Source organism: Lontra canadensis, unplaced genomic scaffold, assembly GCF_010015895.1.
Source record: "Lontra canadensis isolate GAN:19392208 unplaced genomic scaffold, GSC_riverotter_1.0 scaffold132, whole genome shotgun sequence".
NCBI classification, from domain to species: Eukaryota; Metazoa; Chordata; class Mammalia; order Carnivora; family Mustelidae; genus Lontra; species Lontra canadensis.
Window position 1 is genome coordinate 2,735,779 of NW_022631126.1, and position 19,537 is coordinate 2,755,315.

Below are 19,537 nucleotides of genomic sequence, written 5' to 3' on the forward strand. Positions count from 1 at the left end.
GCAGGTGGGAGAGGTGAATAAATTTAAGTGTGTTTGAAATCAATGCTTCTCACACTTTCTTGTCATTCACCTGCAGGTCTTGTTGAAATGCAGACTCTGCTCCAGTAGGTCGGTGAAGGTGGGGGGAGGTGGGGGGGTGCATGCTGGGTGGGGAGGCACCTCAGTGTCATCTTCCCAGAGGTCTCTCAAGCCCCTCGGTGGGATGCGATGCTGCTAGTTCACCAACGACCACCGTCGGAAGAGCAAGGAAGGGATACCCCATTGTGATGCGAACGGGTCACCAAAGTTTCTAGAACTCTTAAAAGGCCTATGTGGGAGGCCACCCGATTTGGGGTTTTGAGTAGCTTGCCTTGAATTCAACCTTTGATTCCCTTTCTTGGTCAGTCCCTTGGGAGATCACGATGACCTTGCATCTTGTCTGGAAACCTCCCCTGGTAGCTTTGCTATGGCTTTTGAGAACAAAGCAGGGTCCCGAGAAGGAAAAGTAAGTGTAACAAATTCTCCATACTAAAACGTGAGCACTTTACTGATATTTAGCTTGCTTTATTTATTTATTTATTTATTTATTGGCACTTTTTAAAAATTTGATTTTATTTTTTCAAGATTATTGTTCCAAGATTCATTGTTTATGCACCATACCCAGTGTTCCATGCAATACGTGCCCTCCATAATACCCACCACCAGGCTTTCCCAACCCCCTGCCCCAAAAACCTCAGTTTGTTTCTCAGAGTCCACAGTCTCTCATGGTTCGTCTCCCCCTCTAATTTCCCCCAACTCACTTCTCCTTTCCTTCACCCAATGTCCTCCCTGTTATTCCTTATGCTCCACAAGTAAGTGAAACCATATGATAATTGACTCTCTCTGCTTGACTTATTTCACTCAGCATAATCTCCTCCAGTCCCGTCCATGTTGATACAGAAGTTGGGTGTTCATCCTTTCTGATGGAGGCATAATACTCCATTGTATATATGGACCATATCTTCTTTATCCATTCATCTTTTGAAGGGCATCTTGGCTCTTTCCACAGTTTGGCGACTGTGGCCATTGCTGCTGTGAACATTGGGTACAGATGGCCCTTCTTTTCACTACATCTGTATCTTTGGGGTAAATACCCAGTAGTGCAATTGTAGGGTCATAGGGAAGCTCTATTTTTAGTTTCTTAAGGAATCTCCACACTGTTTTCCAGTGTGGCTGTACCAACTTGCATTCCCACCAACAGTGTAATTGGGTTCCCCTTTCTCCACATCTTCTCCAACACATGTTGTTTACTTTCTTGTTAATTTTGGCCATTCTAACTGGTGTACAGTGGTATCTCAATGTGAGTTCAGTTTGAATCTCCCTGATGGCTAATAATGATGAACATTTTTTCATGTGTCTGTTAGCCATTTATATGTCTTCTTTGGAGAAGTGTCTGTTCATGTCTTCTGCCTGCTTTTTTTGACGTGATTATCTGTGTTCTGGGTGTTGAGTTTCAGGAGTTCTTTATAGATCTTGGAGATCAGCCCTTTTTCTGTAGTGTCATTTGGGAATATCTTCTCCCATTCAGTGGGTTGCCTCTTTGTTTTGTTGACTGTTTCCTTTGCTGTGCAGAAGCTTTTGATCTTGGTGAAATCCCAAAAGTTCCTTTTCTCTTTTGTTTCCTTTGCCTTTGGAAACATATCTTGAAAGAAGTTGTTGTGGCTGATGTCGAAGAGGTTACTACCTATGTTCTCCTCTAGGATTTTGATAGATTCCTGCCTCATGTTGAGGTCTTTTATCCATTTCGAGTTTATCTTTGTGTATGGTGTAAGAGAATGGTCGAGTTTCATGCTTCTACACATAGCTGTCCAATTTTCCCAGCACCATTTATTGAAGAGACTGCTTTTTTTCCACCGGACATTTTTTCCTGCTTTGTCAAAGATAATTTGACCATAGAGTTGAGGGTCCATCTCTGGGCTTTCTACTCTGTTCCAGTGGTCTGTATGTCTGTTTTTGTGCCAATACCATGTTGTCTTGGTGATCACAGCTTTGTAGTAAAGCTTGAAGTCAGGCAACATGATGCCTCCAGCTTTGTTTCTCTTTTTCAATATTTCCTTAGCAATTCGGGGTCATTTCTGGTTCCATACAAATTTTAGGATTGTTTGTTCCAGCACTTTGAAAAATGCCAGTGGAATTTTGATTGGGATGGCATTGAAAGTGTAGATTGCTCTGGGCAGTACAGACATTTTAACAGTGCTTATTCTTCTGATCCATGAACATGGAATATTTTTCCATGTTTTTGTGTCTTCTTCAATTTCTTTCATGAGTGTTCTGTAGTTCCTGGAGTATGGATCTCTTACCTCCTTGGTTAGGTTTATTCCCAGGTATCTTATGATTCTTGGTGCTATAGTAAATGGAATTGATTCTCTAATTTCCCCTTCTGTATTTTCATTGTTAGTGTATGAGAAAAAAAACTGATTTCTGCACATTGATTTTGTATCCTGCCACGTTACTGAATTGCTGTATGAGTTCTAGTAGTTTGGGGGTGGAGTCCTTTGGGTTTTCCATATAAAGTATCATGTCATCTGTGAAGAGAGAGAGTTTGACTTCTTCTTTGCCAATCTGAATAATTTTATTTCTCTTTGTTGTGTGATTGCTGTTGCTAGGACTTCTAATACTATGTTGAACAAGAGTGGTGAGAGTAGGCATCCTTGTCGTGTTCCTGATCTCAGCAGGAGGGTTGTCAGCTTTTCCCCACTGAGGATGATAGTCGCTGTGGGTTTTTCATAGATGGATTTTATGAAGTTGAGGAATGTTCCCTCTATACCTACACTCCGAAGAGTTTAATCAGGAAAGGATGCTGCATTTTGTCAAATGCTTTTTCTGCATCAATTGAGAGGACCACGTGGTTCTTCTCTCTTCTCTTATTGATTTGTTCTATCTCATTGGTTGATTTGAGAATGTTGAAGCACCCTTGCATCCCATGGATGAATCCCACCTGGTCATGATGGATAATCTTTTTAATGTACTTTTGGATCCTATTAGCTAGGATCTTGTTGAGAATCTTGGCATCTATATTCATCAGGGATATTGGTCTGAAATTCTCCTTTTTGGTGGGGTCTTTGCCCAGTTTGGGATCAAGGCTGTGCTGGCTTCATAGAAAGAGTCTGGAAGTTTTCCTTCTGTTTTTTTGAAACAGCTTCAGGAGAATAGTTATTATTTCTTCTTTGAGTGTTTGGTAGAATTCCCCAGGGAATCTGTCAGGTCCTGGACTGTGGTTTTTGGGGAGGTTTTTGATCACTGCTTCAATCTCGTTACTAGATATCGGTCTATTCAGGTTTTCAGTTTCTTCCTGTTTCAGTCTTGGAAGTTTATAGATTTCCAGAAATGCATCCATTTCTTTTAGGTTGCTTAACTTATCAGCATAAAGCTGTTGATAATAATTTCTGATGATTATTTCTATTTCCATAGTATTAGTCGTGATCTCTCTCCTTTTATTCATAATTTTATTAATTCGGGTCCTCTCTTAGTTTTGCCAGTGATTTATCGATCTTATTGATTCTTTAAAGAACCAGCTTCTCGTTTCGTTGATGCGTTCAACTGTAGCTCTAGTTTCTAACTCATTGATCTCTATTCTAATCTTAATTATTTCCCTTCTTGTGCATGGGGTTGACTTAATTTAGTGTTGATTTTCCAGTTCTTTAAGGTGTAAAGGGAATTGATATATTCAGGATTTTTCTTTTTTCTTTTTTTTTTTTTTTTGAGTGAGGCTTGGGTGGCTATGTATGTCTTCCTTAGGACGGCCTTTGCCGTATCCCATAGGTTTTTGACTGAAGTGTCTTCATTCTCATTGGTTTCCATGAATTGTTTAAGTTCCCCTTTGATTTCCTGGTTGATCTAAACATTCATGAGCAGTATGGTCTTTAGCTTAGAAGTGTTTGAATTCCTTCCAAACTTTTTCTTAATGGTTGAGTTCCAGTTTCACAGCATTGTGGTCTGAGAATATGCAGGGAATAATCTCAGTCTTTTGGTATCAATTGAGCCCTGATGTGTGACCCAGTATGCGGTCTGTTCTGAAGAAGGTTCCATGTGCGCTCAAGAAGAATGAGTATTCTGTTGTTTTAGGGTGGGATGTTCTGTATATATATATCTACGAGGTCCATCTGGTCCAATATGTCATTCAAAGCTCTTGTTTGTTTATTGATTTTCTGCTTAGATGATCTGAGAGTTGTGTGTTAAGATCCCTTACAATTAATGTATTCATATCAACATGACTCTTTACTTTGTGTAACTGTTGGCTTGTGTAGTTGCCTGCTCCTGTGTTGGCGGCATAAATATGTACAATTGTTAGACCTTCATGGTGGATATGCCCTTTAAGAAAGATGTAGTGTCCTTTTGTATCTCTGACTACAGTCTTTAGCTTAAAATTGAATTTGTCTGATATGAGAATTGCTACCCCAGGTTTCTTTTGAGGCCCGTTGGCATGAAAGATGCTTCTCCATTCCTTCATTTTCGGTCTGTGTGTATCTTTAGGTTCCAAATGTGTCTCTTGTAGGCAGCATATGGATGGGTCCCGTCGTTTTATCCAGTCTGCAACCCTGCGCTGTTTTAAGGGAGCATTTAGGCCTTTCATATTGAGAGTGATTATTGAAAGATAAGTTTTTATTGACATCATATTGCCTGTGAAGTTCCTGTTTCTATAGATTGTCTCTGTAAATTTCTGTTCTATGTCACTCTTGGGTTCTTTCTTTTATAGAACCTTCCTTAATATTTCTTGTAGTGTTGGCTTGGTGGTCACATACTCTTTTAAACCTTGTATGGCCACTTTTCTTTTTTTTTTAAGATTTTATTTGTTTATATGACAGAGAGAGACATAGCAAGAGAGGGAACACAAGCAGGGGGAGTGGGAGAGGGAGAAGCAGGCTTCCCGCTGAGCAGGGAACCCAATGGGGGCTCGATCCCAGGACCTTGGGATCATAACCCGAGCTGAAGGAAGATGCTTAACAACTGAGCGACCCATGTGCCCCCACTTTTCTAATAAGACTGGACATTTGTTTGCTCAGGTTAAGGGGCATCAAAAGAAGGAGATTATAAAAAGAAAGTAGGGCTGCTGATGGCTTGACAGAGGGAAGGAGGTGGAAAAGCACGAGCTTATTATTATTTTTATAACAATTTCCTTTATTTACTTGAGAGTGAGAGCAGAGGGAGGAGCAGAGGGAGAAGGACAAGAAGACTCCCCTGATGTGGGACTCAATCCCAGGACTCTGAGATCATGACCTGAGCAAAAGACAGATGCCTAACCAACTGAGCCACCCAGGCGCCCAAGCACAATCTTTTCATTTTTACAATCAACAACGCACATTAGTTGGGGTGCTTTGTGTAAAGACATAAAATATAGTCATTGTCTTCCAAGATGTCCCTGTACTCATCACAAAAAGTCAGTGTTTGCTCATGGTGGCAGATAAGTGTGTATGTTAGAACGGTAAGTACAGAAATTAGAAAGTTTTTAAAATGCTCATGTTGAAGGGATAATCTAGTTATATGGAACATTCACTCACATAACACAATTTTCAGATGCTGGACATCTATGGCTTTAATGATCTCCTAAGTGTACATAGTATCCATTTTATTATACCAAAAATCTTTATGATCACAGATTCCATTTATTTTTTTTAAAGATTTTATTTATTTATTTGACAGACAGAGATCACAACTAGGCAGAGAGGCAGGCAGAGAGAGAGGAAGGGAAGCAGGCTCCCTGCTGAGCAGAGAGCCCAATGCGGGGCTCGATTCCAGGACCCCGAGATCACGACCCGAGCTGAAGGCAGAGACTTAACCCACTGAGCCACCCAGGAGCCCCTCCATTTATTTTGAAAAATAGTATTTCTTAGGATTATGAAATTTAAAAAGTGCTTTTCGTGAAAAGTTGAAAAGTATAAGAAAGTGACAAGAAAAAGAAATTTACCTATATCCCCCCCCAATCAGGGATAGTCACTGATAATATTTTGGTACATGTATTCTTCTAGCTTTCTCTCTCTCTGAAAATATTCTGCATTATGTCTTTTTTTCCCCCCTGACCTCAACTGTGTTTTGAAAACATGATTTTTAGGCTACATAATAATCTGCAGCGTTTTTATTTATTCTGGACATTCCTCTCTTTAGCTTTTTGGAGACATTCAAGTTGTTGCCTTTCTTCCCTGATAAAATTAAGGCTCTGATGCTTTTTTTTTTTTTTTTTTGTCCATTAACTTTTGTGTTTGTGTCTGATTATTTTCTCAGATTGATTCCCAGAAGGGGAATTACAAGGTCAAAGAACATGATATGTAGACACTGTGGATGAGCACAGCCAAATTGCCCTTTAGAAAGATTGAACAGTCTACACCATGTCTGGGCATATTTCTCAATCCCGTGGCTGAGTCTTCCTGGACTTTAAACAGGAATCGTTTTTAAAATTGACCTTTGGGGCCTGTCACCAGCCCTCTAAGATGAAGGATGAGTAGAGGGGAATCACTTTCCCTTTCTGCCTCTCTGGCTCATACCCATTACCTCCCCCTGGATCCAACCTAAAATGTCATGAATCCAAAAAATACGTGAGTGTATAGATGGGAAAAAGGACGATTCTGGAAAAGTGGAAAGGGTCTGACTGGGCTTTGGTGAAACCTGATCTTGCCTCTCCCCCTTTCCACTGATGGCCAGGTTCTTCTAGAAAAAACAAAAGTACACTCTTCATTCATTTTCATATGTTCGCTCTTCCTATCAGAAATTGTTTTTAAATACAGAACAGTGAAAGTGAACAAAGTGACAGCCATCCACATTCCCAGCACTCAGCATTAACCACCGTTGGCATTTAGGCGTATTTGTCTATACTGGAAAATTAGACAAACACTATATGAATATATAATTTTGTTATTTTATTTTAAAATTCAGATATTACAGATAAGCCTCAAGACTTCTTTATCCTCATCCCACCCCCCTCTTCCCTTTCCTAGAGGTCTCTTGGTGTCAGTTTTGTGACAGTGTTTCCAATCCTTAATAAGAAGATATTTTTATATGCATAGATTCGGCTCCTAGAAATATATAATATTGCCATTTTGCATTTGGTCAGTTTCATACACAGAGTAACTGGAAGATGAATCATCGTTGCCTCTTGTTTTTTCCCCCACTTCACTCTATGCTTTTAAGACTCATCTATATAGATACTTGGGAGTGAATTCATCCCTCTTAATGCTACATGATCATCCATCCCACGTGAACATTCTGCTTTTCCATTTCCTTGTTTTTTTTTTAATTTTTAAAGATTTTATTTATTTATTTGACAGACAGAGATCACAAGTAGACAGAGAGGCAGCCAGAGAGAGAGGAAGGGAAGCAGGCTCCCCGATGAGTAGAGAGCCCGATGTGGGGCTTGATCCCAGGACCCTGGGATCATGACCTGAGCCGAAGGCAGAGGCTTTAACCCAGTGAGCCACACAGGTGCCCCTCCATTTCCTTGTTAATGGATAGTTAGGATGTTCTCATTGTTTCTTCTACTGGCAAACCTCTCAAGAGCGAAGGGAGATGTTCTCCAGTTAAAGCCCTAGAAGTGGAGTTGCGAGATGAGCTTTATCCATTCCCATGACACCAAATTGCTCTCCAGAGCAGCTGTAATATTTACAACTTTATCGGATATATGTGGGGATGCAGTGGCTTTTTTTATGGGGGACAACTGGTATCTTTTGGTTGTTGTATGTAAGGTTAGGGCACGCCCGGGTGGCTCAGTGGGTTAAAGCCTCTGCCTTCGGCTCAGGTCATGATCCCAGGGTCCTGGGATCGAGCCCCACATTGGGCTCTCTGCTCAGCAGGGAGCCTGCTTCTCCCTCTCTCTCTGCCTGCCTCTCTGCCTACTTGTGATCTCTCTCTGTCAAATAAATAAATAAAATCTTTTAAAAAAATAGTAAGTTTGGGCATCTTTCCACACTTTCTTTTAGCCATTTGAATTTCCTCTTCTGGAAGAGACAGTCTATTAACTTTTTTTTTTTAATTGGAGTCTTGTTGACACACAATGTTGTATTAGTTTCAGGTGTGATTTGACATCTCTGTATGTTATGTTGTGCTCGCAAATGTGGCTACCATTGGTCACTGTGCTGCATTACTTCTGTTCCCTATGCTGTGCCTTTCATTCCTGTGACTTACTCATTCCATACTGGAAGCCTATCTCTCCCACTTCCCTTCACGCATTTTGCCCCTCCCCCTTCCTTCCAGCAACCAGGAGTTTGTTCTCTGTATTTATAGGTCTGATTCTGCTTTTTGTTTGTTCGTTTATTCATTGATTTTGTTTTTTTAGATTCCACATATGAGTGAGATCATATGGTATCTGTCTTTCTCGGGAAGACTTATTTCGCTTAGCATAATAGCCTCTAGGTCTATCCATGTTGTTGCATATGGCAAGATTTCATTCTTTTTTAGGACTGCATAATATTCATATTCATATATACATACACATCACGGCTTCTTTATCCATTTGTCTATTAATGAATGTTTAGATCACTTCCATATCTTGGCTATTGCCACTAATGTTGCAATAAACATAGGGATGCATATATCTTTTTGAATTAGTGCTTCTGTTTTCTTCGGGTTAATACCCACTAATGGAATAATTGGATCATATGCTATTTCTGTTTTTAAATTTTTGAGGAATCTTCACACTGTTTTCCACAGTGGCTGCACCAGCTTACATTCTCACCAACAGTGCACAAGGGTTCCTTTTTCTCCACATCTTCACCAACACTTGTTATCTCTTGTGTTTTTTTTTTTAATTTTAGCTATTCTGGCGGGTGTAAGGTGATATCTAGTGGTTTTGATTTGCATTTCCCTGGTTAGTATCCAAAATATATGACGAACTTCTACAACTCAACACCAAACAAAACAAATAATCCAAAATCCAATTAAAAATGGGCACAGGACCTGAATAGACATTTTTCTAAAGGAGACATGCAGATGGCCAACAGATGCATGAAAAGATGCTCAACATCACTCACCATAAGAGAATGTCTTTTGAGACACTAAGAGACCCAATTTTTTGCATCCATGCTTATAATATACATGGACCTGACATTTTCTTTAATTCTGCTGTCTTGTTTTGGTATCAAGATTAGATTAGCCTCATAGAATGTTTGGATAGATTTCTCTGTCTTGTTAGAATTCTGGTGCAGTTTGCACAATATAGTTTGTTTGCATTTGTGTATCACTCTAGTAAAACTCTCCCAGCCTGGGCATTTAAGGAGTTGGAAGAGACCCACTGCCTTTTCAATTTCATTGACGATTCTTGGTCTATCTCTCTTCTAGGAACAACTTTTGTAATTTGTAATTTTGTCAAGGATTGCCCCTTTAATCTAGATTTTCAAATGTATTGGCGTCAAGTTATTCATGATACTCCTATGCTTTCTCAAATTTTTACACTCTCTTTAGCCATTTATAATATTGCTTCAATAAATCTTACAAGAAATCTGTCTGTTGTATTTAGTCTTCAATAGAACACTAGTTTCTGGTTTCCATAATCAACTCAATTTTCTTTTTTGTTCTACTCATATCTGCCTTTTGCTTTGTTATTTCCTTCTTTCTGTTTTCTCTGGGTTATTTAGTTTTGTATCTACCTCTTACATTGAACACTTACACTTTTTTCTTGTTTTGTCTTAAGTACAGTTAAGGCTATAAATCCTCCCACTAATTATTGTTTTAGTTGGATCCCACCTGTTTCATTATATTAGGGTTTTTTTTGGTCATTCATTTCTAAATATTTTGTAATTTCCATATTGGTTTTCTTTTTTACATGTATTTTTTCAGTTTCCAAATGTTTGTTCTTTTTCTCTTAAAAATGTTATAAAATCTTTCAACATACACACAGGTATAAAAAGTAATATAATGAACACCTGGCTTATGTTTAGTTTTATTTTTTCATAAGTACTAGTAGTACATGATAAAAAAAATAGATTATCCTGTCTTCAGGACTCTCTCCTCAGAAGCATTTTCAGTTACTAATTTAAGAACTACAAGTGGTTTGGGTTTCCTTCTGGTTGTGTTTTTGTTGATTCTTCATTTTACTTCATTGTGGTTCGTGAATGTGGTCTATAGATTCTTTGGAATTTATTGAGACTTCCTCTGTGGCCAGTAAACGGTCAATTTCTGTAAATGTTCCCAGTATGTTTGAAAAGAACAGATGTGCTGATGTTCTTTTTCTAAACTACAAACCTGATCTCCTCACTTCCTCCCCGATAGCTTCTGTGGTCTTCAGAGTAAAAAGACCAACCCCCTTAGCCTATGATTTGCCCCCAAGTTTCCTCTCCAGCCAGGGTGTCGGCCACCTGCCTTATGTACGGTGAATTTATGTCCACGGAGCTCCTGTACCTTTCACGGTCAACTTCCAGAAGAATATTTGAGCTGGCAGAGTTGTCCTGAAGCAGACAGCCCCAGGTCTGGCACATCGAAGGTCCTTGAAGGTCCTAATGTTCATTGAGCCAGCTAGAGAGTGGGCTGTCTTCTGAAGATGGAGACTTGTTGAGACAGGACAGTCACCTGGTAAGCCACCTCACTGGGACCTCTGGGTGCTGTCCCCTTCCATGCTAACTTCTCAACACATTCCCTTCCTCCCTGTCCATGGGGTGGCGGATGACTTCAAAGACCTTCCCACCAACACCCTCCAGTTGCTTTGGCTTCTAGAGTCAGCTGCATTTGTTAAGCCAAGACCCACCCCAAGATGAGTCCACACAGATTTTTCTGCTCTGGGGCCCCTGGTATGGGGATGGGAGGTTCCCCAGGGATCAGGAGGGACTATCCTCTCTACACATTTATGGTTTCAACCCTAGCTGGAAGCTCACTTTTGCATTCCCTTTGGCATCTGTTCCAAACCCTTGATTGTCCTAAAATCCCTGAGCATCTCCCAGCTCCTTTGCTTAGCAGAATGAGAGTTTGCTACTTTATGGAGAAAACAGAAAATACCTCGTGTTTTTTTTTTTTTTTAAAGGTTTGGTGAACCTTTATCCATCCTTTGTTCCCTCCTTTCCTCCTGTTTCAGAGATCTCTCTTCCTTTTTGGGTAAGAGTAATCCTGTCTCCATATGCCCTTGACCCCATTCCCTCCTCTCTCCCTTGTTTTTCTTCTATTGGCTATTCCCTCTGCTCCTGTCTTCAGGTCTCCCCTTCCCAAACCACCCATCCTAGAAGCAGTCAGCAACTCTCTCCACTCCCTCAGCTTCCAGGCACTCACTTCTCTTGGAGGCCAATCTCGCTTCCTCCTGTCTCTCTGGGTCTCACTGTCAGTGTGTCCTCCTTGACCTCCTCCTATCTCTCTGGGTCTCACTGTCGGGTGTGTCCTCCTTGACCTCTCCAGAACACTGACAATTCAGACCACACCTCACTGTAACTTAATAGTCTCTCCCGCCCGTTCGCTTCTGATACAATTTGGTCTTGAATTCATTTCTTTCTACCTCTTTTCTTGGCCTTTTGATCCTGAAATGTCAGTGTCCCCAGTGTCGTCCACTCACGGGCCCCCGTTTTTATTTCTCTACACCCCACAAAAGCACATTTGTCATCACAGAGGGACATAGTCTCTACCAAGCTTTAAACAAGGACAGCCATAGGGGGATGCTGGCCTATTGTGGCCAGACTGCCCCATTTTTCAAGAGCTGTCAGATACCCTAAGGTTTTATGTGAAATGCCCAGCTCTAAATATTGATAATGAATTCAAAATTGTGCAAAAGTATGCAGGACAAACAAAACATAGATGGTCTCCTTAGAGCTGTTCTTCTCTTTGACTGCCCCCAAGGCATTTTATAAAGTACTTTATTAGTAAAGATAACTCACACTTACTAAGGGCTTACTATATGCCAGATACTCTAAGAGCTTTGCATGTCTTAACTCATTTAATCTCATGGTGATCCTGTCAACAATGTGCTATGATTATACCTGCTTTATGGGTGAGCAAATTGAGGGGGAGAGCTTCAGTATTTTGTCCTGGGTGTCAGACATACTGAGTTTAAGAACCAGCATTCAGGTCCAGATGGTCCAGCTCCCAGCTCAAGCCCTCACCCACCACATGCTATTGCTTTCTTCGCTCAGCAGATGGGGAAACTGAGGTCCAGAGAGGTTGAGAAACTGTCCAAGATCACAGGAGTGTAACCGGGCAAGTAGGGATTTGAAGCCATCATCACAGAGGCATAGATATTTGCACTTTCTGCTTTATTAGAATTAGCTACCTGTTCCCTGCTAGACTGCATCCCCAGCTCCCAGATCAGGCACTGAGATGCAAGTGTTTGTCAAATGGGTGCCCTCCAACAGTCCATTCCTTCTATTAAGAACTTCATTCGCTTCTCCTAACAATCCCTAAGTAACACAGTAGCTGACTTCCAGCACTTCCAGTGCGCATTCTCTTAAACCTCACGAACACGCTGTCCCTTGAGGACCGCGATCCTCCCCATGTAACAGAAGAAGAAACGGAGGCTCAGGGCAGCTCAGAGACTCACCCAAGATCTGGCAAGTGGCAGAGCCAGGATTCTAGCTCAAGCTATATGGCAGCAAGAGTCCTCACTGCTGACCCCGAGGCCACAGGGTCGGTTGTACAGGTGGGGAAACTGAGGCCCGGGACGGGCACTGGGTTGCGTCCGCGAAGCCGCGGCTACTCGGGGGAGGGTCCCGCTACATGCCTGCCCTCCCTCCAGTAAGGTCGCGGGGTGCCACTGCGGGGCTGGAGGTGGAGGGCCACAGGCGGCAGCCCCGCCGCTGGGTAAGGTGTGGAAAGCGGCGGGAGAAGTGCGTTAATTCCCCACCTACCCCAACGGCTCCTTGGCACCAAGGCAACGGCGCGAACAGGACGGCAGGAAGTGCGTCACCCGGTGGGAGGGACAAATAGGCGACATCCACCAATGGGAGCGCTGATCCCGCGTTCGCTCCGCCCTGAAGGAGGAGCCGCGCCCGCCTTTTCTGTCCTGGTCGCCAGCACTGGGGGCTGCACTCGGCTACCGCGGTGGGTGATCGGGCCGTGGGGCTGCGAGGCTGTCGGGGATGGAAGAGGGCCGTGCGGAGAGGCGACGGAGGACGGAAGGTGGGCGTCAGGCCCCGGGTTCGGCCCGTGCCTGTGCCGGAGTGTGGCGCTGGGGGCCCGGGGACTTGGGTCTCCTCATTTCCTGATGAGGATTCAGGCCCAGAGAGGGACAGGAAGGCCAGTAGGCTGCAACCTAGTGCCCCCGACACACAGACGTTATGAAATCGTGGTATCAGGTGCAAATATCGATGTCATCCTGATATTAGGTGACAAAAGCAAAATACAGAATTCTGCCTGAACCGAATAGGGAAAATACGGCCTTCGCGGACCACCTCACGGTTTCTCGCCGCCCTCTGTGCTTGTGCTCTCGGTCGTGTTACAGAAACCCCAACTTTGTTCAAGCCCACAGCCTCGTATTTTAAAGCCCCGAGGCGAGACGTACTCAGACGCCCCAGTTTTGGGGACTTTTGAGAGGAATATGATGCATAGATTCGATGGTATGTCATACCTTCCTTGGGGTCTGGGGCAGCTTCTTGTAATCAAATTCACCGCTATTTTCACCGCTAAATGTGCGCAGATTTACACCAAAGGAACTAAAGAACGGCCAGAAATAGCCTCACCTCAGGTCAGGTCAGGTTTTCACACTTAAAAGATGGGGTTTTAAGACCTTTTTTAGATTTGAGAATTGTAGGTAAGGGATCCCTGCAGCTGAGCGATCATGACTTAATTGTTGCCTCCCGTGTCTCGCTTACCTTGCTGGGGATGCTACAGTTCCTGAACTTTGCTTTTGTTTTGCGCCCCTCATCCCCACTCCCATCCATCACTAATTCTGTGCATCCCCTTGTGCCTTCCCTCTCTGTTTCCTCATCTGTAAAATGGAGTCAGTAATGCTTCCGTCCTCAGGTTCCAGCGAGGATGGAGCGAGACCACAGAGAAGCACTCGCCCCAAGCCTCGCTGGCGGCTCAGATGGTGACGGTTGAGATCTGCTTATTGCACAGACGTTTCTATTTTTTAATTATTTGGGTAGGCAGTTAGCCACGATTAATCTCTGCTGCCCGGTCCCTCTTCAGACAACTGCCTTCTGTGTAAAAACACGCCTATCTGTATCTGTTTTCCTCTTCTTTCCCCTAAATTGTAGCCTTCTATGACGTTCTGTAGTTGGTCCTTCTTACTAACATTTATTTTGGCTAACGTAACACATTTACACCATTTCTTCGTTTTATAATCAAGATAGGTAACATTTCTATAAAAATGTTTGCAATTTAAGTTCGAAGGATAAAAATCATAGGAACACCCATATACGCATCATCAAGTTAAGAAATAGAACATTATCATACCCTGAAAGCCCCCGCTGAATTCTTTCTTCCCCTCACCAAAGATGACTCAGTGCCCTGAGTATCGTGTTACTCATTCCCTTGTTTTTCTTTGCGGTTTTTACTATGTGTCTGTAATGACTGCTACATATGGTTTTGCTAGGTTGTGAATTTTATATAGGATCGTCATATATATATTTGCCTTTGTTTTTGCGTCACATTATGTGTATGACATGCGTCCAAGGTGATGTGAGTAGCTCTACATCCCCCTCATTGCTTCCTTGCAATTTTGAATTCCATGGTTTAATTATAAACGCTTTCCGTAGGCATTCCTCAACTGATAGTCGTGGACACTCTTGCCAGATTTTTACTGCCACATGGTGTGTTTATAAACCTATTTCCTGGAGCAGATGTAGAAAAGTTTCTCTAAATTGTATACAGAATAGTGGATTTCCGGGGATACCCACATTTGTGAGTAAGACTGACCAGTCTGGGTGGTTTGTACGCGTTTACACTCCACCAGCTATGGGTGAGTTTTAGCCCAGGCCGTTCTTCAGAACTTTTTGCCTATCTGGTGATGAGTAAACATTGGTCACTGGGATTTGAATATTAATTTGCCTGATGACATCAATACAGAGCCATTTAAATATATTTATGAACCATTTGTGCATCCTCTTTGAAAATTTCTGTGGCTGATTTTTCTCTTGACATTTGTCTTCCCCTTACTGATTTGTAGGAACTCATTACCTCTTCTGAGTACGAATCTTCTGTGGCTTCAGTTTCAGATGCTGTCCAGTTTGTAGCTTGTCTTCTCTCTCTCCCACTCTGAAGTATTTTGGGTGAACAGAAGTTCTTAATGTTAACAAAGTCACGTGTATCAGTATATTCCTTTATGGTTTGTGCTTTTTGTATCATTATTTTTATTATTCTATCTTTTAAAGCTATCCTTCCCTGCCTTTGGCTCATAGAGAATGTTCTGTATTGTTGCCCAACGTTTTATAGTGTTTTCTTTCTTACGACCTGACTGCTCAAAAAGATTTTTGTGCCTAGTGTGAGGTGAAGGTCGAGTTCTCTGTTTTTTTCCTGTAGGGTGATCTGTTGTTCTGGCATCTTTTATTAAAAAGCTTGCTTTGAGCCGGAGTTCCATTTCTCCAACCTGTTGAATAACCATACCTGTGTGCATTTCTGTGTCTGGGTTCTCTCTGTGCTGTCCCCCTGCTCTTATTTGGTCCATGTCTGTAGTATTATCATACATTATTCATTACTCTAGCTTTAAAATAAGTTGCTACCTGGTAGGACAAGTCCTCCTGTCTTTATCTTCTCCCCGAATGGCTTTGCTGTTTTGCCTTTACGTGTCTCCACGTAAATGCAAATGTTGGAATCGTCTTGTCAAATTACACCCAGATGCACCCAGCCTATGGGGATTTTGATCCGAATCGCGTAGGTTCAGTTGCATTGGATCAATTTGGGTTTGAAAGTGATCGCTTTCAATAGGCCACCCTTAAGTATTATGTTCACCATAGGTTTTTGTAGATAGCATTTAGTAAATAAAGGAAGTTTCCTTCAATTCAAAGTATTTAGTATGAGTAACTGTTAAATTTAATCATAGTTTCTGAATCTGTTAAGATGATTATAGGCTTTTATTCTGTATTCTGTTAATGTGGTGATCACACTGATTTTTTTTCCAGCTTTATTGAGATATTATTGACATATGACATTCAATTGATTCTCAAATCTTAAGCCATTGAGGGGATAACCCCAACTGGTCACCATGAAGTCATCTTTCTGTGTTGCTAGATCCGATTAATGTTTTGCTTTGGACCCCCCCGGAGCTGTGTTTCTGAAAGATACTGGCCTTTTTATTTTCCTTTCATTTGAAGCCTCGGTTGGGTTTTTTTTTTTTTTTTTAGTTTTTTTTAAGATTTTTTATTTCTTTATTTAACAGAGAGAGAGAGAGATCACAAGTAGGCGGAGAGGCAGGCACAGAGAGAGGAGGAAGCAGGCTCCCTGCTGAGCAGAGAGCCCGATGTGGGGCTCGATCCTAGGACCCTGAGATCATGACTTGAGCCGAAGGCAGAGGCTTAACCCACTGAGCCATCGAGGCGCCCCAGGTTTTAATGCCCAACTGACGTCAGCCTTATCAGATGATTTGGGGGAGGGTTTGCTTTTCTGTAGGTCCTGGGATAGTTTTGTGACATTTGAAATCACTTGCTTCCAGAATGTTTGGCGGGGTTTCTTGATAAAACCAACTGGATCTGAAGTTTTCTTCGTGGGAAGATGGACTTCCCACAGAAGGTCTCCAGTGGTTATAAAACTTGTTAGTTTTCTGGGGCACCTGGGTGGCTCAGTGTGTTAAAGCCTCTGCCTTCGGCTCAGGTCATGATCCCAGAGTCCTGGGATCGAGCCCCACATTGGGCTCTCCGCTCAGCGGGGAGTCTGCTTCCATTCCTCTCTCTCTGCCTGCCTCTCTGCCTACTTGTGATCTCTGTCTGTCAAATAAATAAATAAAGTCTTTAAAAAACTTGTTAGTTTTCAGATAATCCTTTAGTTGTTTTTTTTTTTAATTTTTTTTAAAAGGTGCCCTCTTTAGTTGGTTTTAAATGGATTTCCCATAACTCTGTGTATATTTAAAACTTCAGATTATTGTTAGGTTGTTTAAGTCTTTTTTAAAATATGTTTGTGGGGCGCCTGGGTGGCTCAGTGGGTTAAGGCCTCTGCCTTTGGCTCGGGTCATGATCCCAGGGTCCTGGGATCGAGCCACGCATCGGGCTCTCTGCTCAGCAGGAAGCCTGCTTCCCCCCTCTCTCTGCCTGCCTCTTTGCCTGCTTGTGATCTCTGTCAAATAAATAAATAAAAATTAAAAAAAAATGTTTGTATCTTCAACTAGTTCCCCCTTTTCATTCCAAATAGTGTTTATTTTTCAGTCTTCTCTCGGAAAATCTTGTCAAAGGTTGGTTGCTTTTGTTGTGTTTTTTTCCAAAGAAAAATTTTGGTTTTGTTGAATTCAAATGTACATTAATTTCATTGTTTTTGGCTCTTTATTATTGACTTTCTTTAACTTTTTCTGGATTTAATTTGCTGTTGGATTTAATGTTGCTGCTCCTAGTGATAGGAAATTAACTTTGGCAGGACATGGTGACTGGCTGGATCCGAGGGTGGGGGTGGGGGGGAAGAGGATGAGAGTTGGACGGTCGGGCCTGTGGTGTTTGTGTGACTGCGTGGACTCCTTCTCCCAAACCAGAAGATTCGTGAAAAGGACTCCGGCAAAGAAAGAAAGGGATTGAGGATGGGGCAAGGAGAAGATGAGCCCAACTTAGGTTGAATCACTGCTGAGCTGTTCTCGAAGATAGCTAGCAGGCAGTCGGAGAAGCTGGCCCTGAGCTTGTGTGCCTTCCCACCCCTGAGGCCCAGTTGATGTGCTGTTTAAAAAGAACAGTGAGGGGCGCCTGGGTGGCTCAGTGGGTTAAGCCGCTGCCTTCGGCTCAGGTCATGATCCCAGGATCCTGGGATCGAGTCCCGCATCGGACTCTCTGCTCAGCAGGGAGCCTGTTTCCCTCTCTCTCTCTCTCTGCCTGCCTCTCTGTCTACTTGTGATCTCTCCCTGTCAAGTAAATAAATAAAATCTTAAAAAAAAAAAAAAAAAAAAAAGAACAGTGAGCAGCAGCTAACGTTTGTGTGTGTGTCCTAGGTCCAAGCTCCTTGGCAGCCTCCAGCATAGTCATATCTCATTTAAATGGCATCTTCTGTCTTAAAGATAGTTTTTTGTTAGCCCCATCTTGTAGCTGAAAAGACTGAGGCTGAGAGAGATGAAGCTTGTTAGCTACAAGTGTTTTCGTGCTGTATCTGCCGTAGGGAACAGCGATTTTCTTGTCAGATGGCGGCGTCGCCTGAAGTGAGTGTCAAACCCTCAGAATTCCAGGCCCCTTGGCGGTCGGAACCTCCAGAAACAGGGCCCCAGGAATCTCTATTTTTCATGCACAGGTTCTCTGATTCTCGAGATTGAGCAGGTCTGGCAAACAGGCGTCTCCACACCACCTGCCGATTGCTCAGCCCATGCTCTTTGCCTCCGCACGGTGCCACCTCTCCGTGGCGAGAGCGGGCTCTTTGATCAGGACTTGTGCAATGCTTTTTATCAGCCCTGATCTTTGTGGTTTGTGGAAAGATAATGTGTTAGTAGAGAGCAAGAGATTGAAAAAGCACCTCAGGGGGACGGTTGTTTCATTAGTGGTTTGGGAGAGGAGAAGGAAACTAGTCCTGGTTCAGCACTTACTAGTAGTTCTTTAGGCAGCGAACGCTGTTCTGAGTTGAGCGTGAGCAAATGGGGCCCCAGTGGACTTTAGCCAAGGCCTTCAATCTGCTAAGTGGCTGGACTGAGTTTCAGACCCAGAATGGTCTAGAAGTAAATAGAGCTAACGCTTACGTAGTGTTTAGTGTGTTACCTGGCTGTTACTGTGTAATCAGTGGAGTACGTCCGTGGAGGCCGTTGCTGTCGTTAGTCTCATAGATCAGAGACCGAAGCACACGGAGGTCCGGTTGCCCGGTTTCACCCACTTCACGTGGTAGCACAGGCTGGGTGCCGGCGTCCTGGCTGGCTCCAGAAGCCACGCTTCTCCCCACCTGCTGGTGCTAGTCGGCTTGCCCCTGACCCGTGTCCTTTTCCCTTTGGGCCATTCAGCAGGATGCACTTGAGCTCAAGAACTACAACAAGTATTTAGTCGTGAATGTCAGTTAGTACACAGTGCAGAACTTGGCTTTCGGAGCGCTCGGAGGTGACTGGGTTTCATCTGCTTCTTTTCTTAGCTCCTTCACACACACAGGGCGGTCCTAGGAGGGCCGGTGTCATGACCGACGTTCACCGGAGATTCCTGCAGTTGCTGATGACTCACGGCGTGCTGGAGGAATGGGACATTCGGCGGCTGCAGAAGCACTGCTATCGGGTCCATGACCGTGAGTATCGTCTCCCGGGTCATGAGATGCCCCAGAGCCAAGTGCTCAGGGACGAGGCGGCCAAGTGGTACGCCCCACTTACACAGTCTCACGCCAGCCCGGGTTGTGTTTCTCGTCTCATCTTCAACCCTTTCCTTTTTTTTTTTTTTACGTAAATCTGACAGTTAGCCTAGGGGGATGGGAATTTGGACTTTGAACCCGAATAGTTGGCACTTACGCCAAGGCGTCAACATCTTCTCCAGCCTGAGTGTCTTCATCTCTCTAGTGAGGACAGTTCATCATCCTCGACACCGTAGTGGGGGTT

The 19,537-nt window shown here is 43.1% G+C and overlaps 1 protein-coding gene across 3 annotated transcripts in view; it reads left to right on the plus strand.

Annotated features, from left to right (window-relative positions):
- The first annotated feature begins 387 nt into the window (after positions 1-387).
- Positions 388-19,537, plus strand: part of NSMCE1 (NSE1 homolog, SMC5-SMC6 complex component) — a 50,408-nt gene continuing 31,258 nt past the window's right edge. For 2 of the 3 annotated variants that reach the window (XM_032842754.1, XM_032842755.1), the window contains exons 1-2: positions 12,924-13,032; positions 19,087-19,233. In XM_032842754.1, coding sequence (XP_032698645.1) covers positions 12,993-13,032; positions 19,087-19,233 — 187 coding nt within the window. In that variant the 5' untranslated portion in view covers positions 12,924-12,992. Of the gene's footprint in view, positions 485-12,923; positions 13,033-19,086; positions 19,234-19,537 lie in introns of those variants that run through there. The other variant, XM_032842756.1, reaches the window with a different exon arrangement.